General features: G+C 42.0%; 1 protein-coding gene across 1 annotated transcript; it reads right to left on the reverse strand.

Moving 5' to 3' along the window:
* Nucleotides 1–25: 25 nt before the first annotated feature.
* Nucleotides 26–7,629, reverse strand: pcolce2b (procollagen C-endopeptidase enhancer 2b). The gene is made up of 9 exons (XM_080488997.1): nt 7,427–7,629; nt 7,050–7,158; nt 6,378–6,633; nt 5,327–5,451; nt 5,063–5,199; nt 4,789–4,952; nt 3,104–3,187; nt 800–967; nt 26–495 (listed from the first exon to the last, which is right to left on the reverse strand). Exons 1-9 carry the CDS (start codon nt 7,501–7,503, stop codon nt 365–367), a joined length of 1,251 nt encoding a protein of 416 aa, XP_080345123.1. The 5' UTR covers nt 7,504–7,629; the 3' UTR covers nt 26–364.
* Between the last annotated feature and the right edge of the window lie 1,368 nt (nt 7,630–8,997).

Here is an 8,997-nt window from a genome sequence, read left to right on the forward strand (position 1 = left end):
AAATTATGAGAGTAAAAGTGCCTCTATGGGATTTGTGCATACTAAAAGTTTATTTTCTGAAATGTCCTCCTTTGTGGTAGCTGGTTGCAAAATAAGCAAACTGACTTTTTCAACATGTTTTGAAAAAAAACAAACCCAAACAAACATGCAATCTGCAGCCAGATTAATAAATTGGAGTCCACCTCATTGGAATGATTTTGATTCAGAGTCTGTGTTTCTGGCTTGCAGCTCTGCATCCACTTTCAGGTTTTCTTTTTAATGACTTGTGTTTGTGCTGCCGAGGAGGAAATTGTTGTTTTGCTTAATTGTTTCCATCCACGGCCGAACCTCCGGTCCGACGGATAACCTCCAGGGCTACTGGGACTCAGCACTGCTTGTTTTTCAGCACGTTCAGTCCTTTCTGGTTCTTCGCCTTGAACGCCATGACAAAGTGTTGCGGGGCGATTTTCCCTCGGCCTTCGTCGTCCACCTGGCCCATGAAAATGTAGTTCAAGCCTGGAGGGGTCACACAGAAAAAACCTGAATGCAGTGGCGGAACGGCAGAGACATTCAGGAAGGTCGAATATGAGAATCTGCACACGGCAGGTGTGTATGGCATATGTTTATATGCATACGTATAAACATATTCAGTGTTTTATTGACAGTGAGTTTTGCCGCTCACCCGTCACTTTGGGCTGAATGTTGACACAGGAGAGGAGGCAAACTCAGAGCCATAGGTCATTCAACCATAAACTGTATGGCATTTATCATTATTTAAACTGTGAGCGACATTGATTTCACCAGCCGACTGTACACTCACCTCTTCTGATGAACGGGCACTTCTTGCACAGGATGATGATCTTGGTACTCATTGTCTTTCCCGCCTGCTGGATCACCAGGTTGCCTTCTTTATAAACGTTGATGATAGACACGGTGGCATACATGCTTCCTCCTCTCATCACCGCTGTAATGACGGTCCCGGTTATCACTGTCACGCACACACACACACACACACAAAAAGCAGATGAAAAACATATTCACGTACTATAATCTAGCAGAAAAAGCACTGCATGCATGGTGCTATTTTAATAAAGGAAGCCAAATAAACTGGGAAGGGGAGGGTTTTTTTTTTCCCAGCAAAGGTAATTTCTTCGAATTGCAATCCTAATTAAAACATTGTCTTTTGAAAGGCAAATTTTTCGAAGTCTCCATCCAACTATTTTCTATACCCACTTACATTCACATCTACGGGGAATTTACAGTCACGAGTTAGCCCCAAATGTATGTTTTTAGACTGTGGGAAGAAACCAAAGTAACCGGCGAAAAGCTGCACATACAGAGAGAACATGCAAACGCCGCAGGGAAAGGCTCCCAGGCCCAACACAAACTCAAACCATGATCTCTTCTTGCTATGTGGCGAGAGTGCGGACCACTTTCTGAAGTTTGTATAATGTAAAAGTAATGTAGACACATTAAGATAAGACAATAGAATAAATAAAAAAAACACCATTGTAAATGGTTCTACATTGACGGTAAATTTCTTTAACTAGCAGATGCTGTCATTTATGGATCTCAACATTATGAAGTATGTCCCTTTTTTTTAATTTTTTATTATTCATTAGTTAATAGCACAACCAGCACATTAGACATGTTAAAAGTTATAGCAGCTCTGCTTTACTTAGATTTTGAAATTGAAATGTTTTTAGTCCAGTCAGTTGGTTTTAGATCACTGGGAGAGGGAGAAACATTTATTTAGTTGTCAACTGTTTTGGCAAGTCTTGCTCCTGGGCTGGGGTTTAAACAAAAGCCAGATGTTATGAGCACAGTGACAATTGAAGTAAACCAACACTTTGGAAAAGAAGACCTTTGTAGATTAGTGAAATGCTTTTACATCCAGGAATTTTACAGTTGCTCTGCAGCAGAAACTCTTTTAGTTTTCTTTAAGGAAACGATTTAGGTGAAGGTGATGGTAGTGAAGGACATTTGTTTTTGTGGTTTTAAATACATCATGTGAGTCAGAGGAGCAGAGTTCACACAGATACACGGGAGCTCCATGTTCCTACAGATAAAATCATCGCTGTGTCATGAATTCCTGGCATCTGGGAAAAAAAAAAAAAGTAAAAGAGGAACGTATGTTCTGACACTTCATGAGAAATGATAGTTTTGAGTTGAACTCCAAACAAGCCCTTCCTCCTCTTCCTGTTTTCTGAGTGGTGAAACAATACGACAAACGTCCCACATGTGGCTTTTGGTCACATCCTGTTGTGTCTGACCAGGTTCATAAAAAAAAACATCACGTTTAGCAGTAACAGGTGAGTGACAATAATCCCACTGCTCACACTGATTGTAACAATATGTCTGGATTTCACAGAGCTCACTGATTGTTTCATTTCCTGACTGGGACTGAAAAAGCCTAAAGGCTCTTTGTTCCAGTCGGGTCATGACCTCTGTAGCTACTGTTCCACAATCCTAAAAATATTACCCAATTAGACTGAATGACACCAGCAGTTATGACCGTTTTCAACTTTTTGTTAACGAGCAATGCGGCATGTGATTCTCGACACCACATCACACGCGGCAGCCTCTTTGCACGCGCGGCAGCGCGCCGCTTGGTTTGCCTGAGTCCCCGATGCTAATCCAAGTGAACTCTTTGAAATGCCAATCCAACACATGTGGCCAACATCTTAGAGAGCAAAACATCAGAGTGAGAGTGAGACAGCAGCAAACGGAGGCCGAGCTTGAATCAACACATTCATTTTACAGCAGTTTACTGACAGTGAATTGCTGAGTGTGTCTGCACTTGTGTGTGTTTACCCTTGAGTGAACTGCGCCCTACTGTATACAGTCCTTCATTTCCTGACAGGCTATCAAGGAGGCCTTTCAGATGCACCAGGGAAAATGAGAGGAGCACAGACAGTGACAAGACCGACCGTAAAGTGCAAGTCGGGAGAACTGAAGCTGCCGATAGTGTGGGCCTGCAAGATGTCTACTTCCGGGTGTTTATGATCAGCAGACATACAGTGAATGTCTTCAGTGAGCACCCGCTGAAGCTGGGATCGATGAGAGACGACGCTTTAGCAGCTTTAGAGGTTTAGAAACGTCAAGTAAACATTGATGTTCTTACCAAAATTGCTGGAGCAATAATTGCTTTCAAGTGTTCCGCGTCTTTTACATTTCTGCTGGCACAGGGCGACGGAGTACTTCAGAGCTGTGGAGGCACACACACACACACACACACACACACACACACACACACACACACACACACACACACACACACACACACACACACACACACACACACACACACACACACACACACACACACACACACGAAAACTCAGTCTCTGTAATTTGCTGCAAACATGTGAGTGATAGTTACGTCGGCTTCATTGTGGTTGAACTGGTGGATATTCTCGGGGCTGTGAGAGCATCCACAACAATCAATGACTTCCAGCGCTGGAGACAATGCTCACTGGGCAAAATAGCAAGAGCTACTGTTCCAAGTGAACATCTGCTGTTCGAGTTAGGTATAGTAAAGAGTCCATAAAGGAAGGAGCCGAGGCCTAAAGAAAAATACAAGGTAGTTATCTAAATATTTCTATAACTGGTGAGGGGGGAAATTGGGAGAGATAACCAACCAGAGAGCAATGTCACAGTATGACATCACTGCAGGGAGGCGCCAGAATAACCTGGCCGGACAGTGGGAAAAAAACAACAACGTGTGGGAATTTGAAGTTGAGAATGAAAATGAGCTGTGATTGTAGAAGCGGACACATGCCCACCCACACTGTACATTTACTTTTGTTGGTTTTTTGTTTACAGGAGGGAGACGTGAGGAGACTGTCCAATTTTAACACATGTTGCATCTGAAACATGTGCCGACCATCACATTTTTTTTTTTATTGGTACAGCATCCAGCCAGCAGAGCTGTAAATTCGACTGACTCATTGTTGTTACACACTCCACTGGATGCTCAACTGTGAAGAACAACTGTTTTTCTTTGTCTTTTTCACGTGTACTTTTGAATAACAGTTACATAACCCTATGAACAGTAACTTTAAATCATTAGAGGCACAAAGGGAAAGTTATACAGTATACACATACACAAATGAACAGTATGTCATATCTTGAAATTCAGAGAAACAACAGTCATTATTTCATCCAATTGATCTCAACATGTTGTGATATATGTGTAGATACCAGAGTTAGTCAGCTCACCAGCTAGCCTCTGTCTGTCCAGTAATGTAAATCCAGCATCTAGTTTGTCCTCAGTTCAAAAAGACAAATGGCAGATTGACTAGTAAAAAAACAAAAAAAAAAAACCAGAGGCTGGAACTCTTGGTAACGGCTGACTAAAAAAAAAAGAATTAAAAACAACTGTTGACAATCTGGGAACTGAACTGACTCAAAGTGCACAAAGGGTGGTGCTACCATTTGGTATAATCAAATTGTGAGTTGTTTTTTTTAAGTTTATGTCAACAATTTTATATGGCATTTCTACACAGACGTCTGTGGGATGTATTTCTCACTGAAATGACTTACACACTGTCTATTATAATGCGCGAGTTGCAACAATTGTGCTTAAATATGACTTACGCGCTACATCGGACGGATGTTTAAAAGCTGATATACTGCCACTTGCACTAGAAAAGAAAACAAATATGTGTGCTGTTCGAGGCAGATGCATCATGCTTAAAGCCGACATGCCAGAAAGATGAGCCAGTAGAATAAAAGCTAAATGTCTCACGAGGCCAGAGAGATGTATCGGTATTTCCATGTTTATATTGAATCCAAGATGGTACCTACGTATGGGCCTGGTGGTGACTGGCTGTGTGGTGGTGGTGGGTGGTAAAGTAGTGGTGGGGAATTTCTTTGGCCTGAACTTATAGTGTCCAATGAAGCCATCTGCAGTCAGGCTGAGATCAGACAGGAACTGGATTAGGAGCTGATTCCCCTCTGAGAACACGGGCCTACGGGGAGACGGATGAAAGCCGAGTGAGGATAAAGTCAGATAAAGTCAGAAGGGGCGGACGGATATTTCAGGGAGAACAGAGACTTTAACATGACAGAAATCACCTACGCTGGGGGGCTGTCTCCACAGTACTTCCCAATCCTCTTTGCGTCGTTTATTTCTGCCCCGTTGAAAATGGAGACGTGGTCATATCGGCAGTAGTTGTCTCGCTCCACATCAAACTTCTCAAACTTAACTTCAATAATCTACAGGGGGACAAGAATTGAAACCTGTGAGACCCTCGATGAGCACAAATGTTTTAAACTCGTATTCCTTCAGGAAACACTTTCCAGACATGGAAATAAAAGCTGATTTCAAGATGAAATGTCTGACCTGGTTCTTCGGAGCCACTATATGCCAGGCGCAGGTGACACCAGCTGGGTAGTCCTTCTCAGGCCAGTTGGGAGTTTTGAAAGTGCCAGCGGGTTTGTCCAATCTGCCTCCACAGTACTGTTCACCTGTGGGGAAACCGGTTTCTTTTAGATCAAAGTCAAGATAATGACGGGAAAAATAAATGCAAAATGTCATTGTTGATGTTTAAATGGAAAATTCTCCACACCTTCATGACTATCTTTGAAAAGGTTTAACTGTTAGTCAGTCATTTGTGGTGATTATATAACAGTTAATCAATATAAGAGGTGCCTCAACTGTCTTTTTTGTCTTCAGGAGCAAATCACACAAATGTGAGCCATTATTCATGCGTGCAAAGAAAGACTGAGGCAAATAAAATCCTTTGAACAGCATCAACCATTAGTTGAGAACATGGGTTGTTTCGACTGTCAAAAAACTGAATATCATGACAATGTATTTTCTTCCAATGACATTTCCTTTTGTGAAGGACGAACTACAGTTAAGCTGTTAAGTTTTAACAATGTGTGGAAACCATGTGACAGCAGTTCTCCCAAGTCCATCAAGTGCGTAAGGACAGGGTGCTTAATAGACACTGTCCGTTATAGCTCTCGGCTCCTTGAAAACTGAGAACCAGCGATTAAAATTCCACTAAAACAGTAGATGGGACTTTGCTATTCTGTACAGAGGGTTAAAGGCTCATTTAGCTCTATGCCATACTTCTGACCCGCACATTCAACTGAAATGTTCTCAAGAAAAAAAGTCAGTGAGAAATTCCTCATCGTACTGTGAAGAGGATCGACATGTAGCTCTCTTTTTGTTGACGTGAACTTTAAACCCACAACGTTGTCTTGAACAAGTGAAACCACTAAAAGGTCAGGCTTTGCCTCTCTCTCTCTCTCCTTTTGTCTACTTGTATTGATTGTTACGATGCAGCAGCTCCTCTGGAACATTTCCTATATTGGCATTTTGGGTGAGATAGCAACAAACCATGCAAAAACCATCCTCACAGCTTGTTCTTTGACTCTTTGCCTACCTCTCTCATGTGGGTGGGCAGCAGAAAAAACAGCCAGGAAGCCACTCCCAGCAGTGTTGGCATCAGACACCATTTGTAGTAGCATCTTGTTGCCCGTGGAGACGAGGGCGCCCGGCTTGAACGTCCCACAAAAACGTCCAAGCCTCTGCCCATTGACATGACCGCTGTAAACATCCACATAGTCGTAGCGGCACAGGTTGTCGCTCTCCAGGTCAATGAAGCGGAATGACAGCACCACCACCCTGCCTTCAGGCACCTGGGCAGGAGATCACAGAGGACAATCAAGGGCAAATTCACATTCTTGATTTTATTACTGATTTTTTTTTTTTTTTAGGGGGGGGGCTTCACATCTCATGCTCTACTTATGAGAATTCACTATAAATGTAAGAGCTTTCTATAAGAGATTTTGTTAAGATGGGCCATGGTATGAATACAGTTGTTCCAGCTGTACCATCAGCCTCACTGCTTCATAGTACAGTATTGAAACAGAACCAGTCATGCACTTAAAGCCTTAGGCTGACTCGAGCTATGATTAAGTATTTTTAGAAGAGAACTGGAACTTTTGAGATAAGGCAAAAGGTGCCATGTTGCGCAGCTATTTTGATCCCTTCAATGTGTAACAATCAGCCAGGATAGAAGAGTGAAACACGTGAATATGTCGGAAGGACTTACTGTGATTCTCCACACACATTTGGTATTTGGAGGGTAAACTCCTGGGTACCCTTGGCTTCCGATTACTCCAGACTCTCCTGTGATGTTCCCTCCACATGTGAAAACGGGTCTGGAGAAAAATATTTTTTTTATGAATATCAAATTATGATGAAGATGATTTGGTGAAACAATTAAAAAAAAAAAAAAAAAAAAAGAAAAGAAAATGACAATCTGCACTTGATGTATCATTAATTAAATTCCTCGTAAATGCGCCACACCGCAGAATGATCCTTTCAGAAATCCAGTCAGCTGCCAACACGGGATCCTTTCCTTTACACCTTGTCTTTTCAGAAATCTCCCACATATAATCAGAGATTAAAAAAAAATTAGAAGTGTACCTCCGCTGAGACTGCGCATAGACCTCTGTCCAAAACAATAATGTCCACGCGCAAAAGATACTGCGTATTCTCCACATGGTCGCGCAAAAAGGAGCTGCGCCTGCTGTCGCTCCGTGGGATGAATGGAATTGTAGAGGGGAAAGTAGCCGGGAGTTCCTGCAGGGAGTTTCTGCGACTGAGAGCAGATGAATATAACGTTTGTCCTGTGTGGTAGGAGGGACGGAGCGCAGGGTGAAGTTTTTTTTTCTTTTTTTTTTTTTCTTCCCAAAAAAGGATTAGAGACGCGCAGGGAGGGTGTGGGGGTCTGGAATTAACTGCAGCACCTGGCCTGGAAAACCTTGAAGGAAATGACATGATTAAACTTGACTCAGGGAGCACTACAAGCACGTATAGGCATTCCAATTAATATCGCCCATTGCGCACTCATTTATCAGATTGATAAACAGCTTACCTCAAAACAAACTCAGTATTCTATTCATCGAACTGGAATACTAACAATTTTACTCTGAAGAACAAGAATTACAATTGAAATGTGATATTGAGAGAGTGTTTGTCACAATAATAACAGGTAAGAGACTATAGTCTCTTACAGCTATAGTGGTGGAATCAGAGCGTCCCCTGCTGGACATTATAAAACATTTCATCCTAACTCGATTTTTCTTTTACTTGAAGGGGTCATATTATACAGCTTTTTAACACTTTAACATGGGCCTCGTCGGTCCAAAAACATTGTATTTAAAGTTTCTTGCCCCAAATACAGCTTTGCCTTGATTTTTATCGTTTGAATATTGTATCAAATGAGCTGGATTCAGAATCTGCTGTGTCTGTGTGACCTGGACTGTCTCCGCCCACACATGCCCATCTTGGGAAGAGGAGGAAGTACTTCTTCTCGTGGTGCCATGTGCCAGAGCAAAGCTGCCGAATTGTGGGAGGGTCAGAAAGAGGGCCTACCTTGATTGTGATTGGCTCAACCCTTGATGACAGTATATGGGTTGGGTTTTTAAACTTGAAACATGCCAGAGAGAGAGATGACAGACATTCTTCACTTCTGGGGCATCATTCCCAGGCATAGGGATGCATATCACTGTTGGAAAATAATTAGAAAGTACATTTTGCATAATATGACCTCTTTAAGATCCCGACTAGTAATACAACACGTTCTTCTGTACGTTAAAACAATCATATTTTTTTAGAAGTTGTAAAAATATTCTATAACACGACATTTAGGAAACAACTTGAAAATTCCAGAGAAAACTTTGTGTGCCTCCCTCTCCTTTGATTTCCCCCATGTTGTGACTTTCCCATCAACTTTGTATGGGAAATTCATAAGCTTGATGTGCTTTTTATGTCCATGCTCTTGATGATGAGGGACTCGTTACTAGTGGAAATAAATGGCAGAAAATTAATAATACAAATAACAATAATAGGATTAAACAGGCTCCGAGGATAGTAATATTTGCGCTTTATCACTAAGGCAGGCACAAGAACTAATGCGGAGCAATCCGCGATTCGGGGATTGACTGAGCAGCCTGTGCTTTCATATTTGCCTCTATCGTGTGATCGACGATCGA

Source organism: Lipophrys pholis (genome assembly GCF_963383615.2).
Source record: "Lipophrys pholis genome assembly, chromosome: 20".
NCBI classification, from domain to species: domain Eukaryota; kingdom Metazoa; phylum Chordata; class Actinopteri; order Blenniiformes; family Blenniidae; genus Lipophrys; species Lipophrys pholis.

Bases quoted from the DNA above. Each gene is read 5' to 3' on its own strand.
- pcolce2b (XM_080488997.1), bottom strand. From the start codon at position 7,503: ATGTGGAGAATACGCAGTATCTTTTGCGCGTGGACATTATTGTTTTGG. The intron at 7,159-7,426 runs GTACACTTCTAA...ATTTTTCTCCAG, and splicing joins TATGCGCAGTCTCAGCGGAG to ACCCGTTTTCACATGTGGAG. The intron at 3,188-4,788 runs GTAGGTACCATC...GTGCCTCCACAG, and splicing joins AGTCACCACCAGGCCCATAC to CTCTGAAGTACTCCGTCGCC.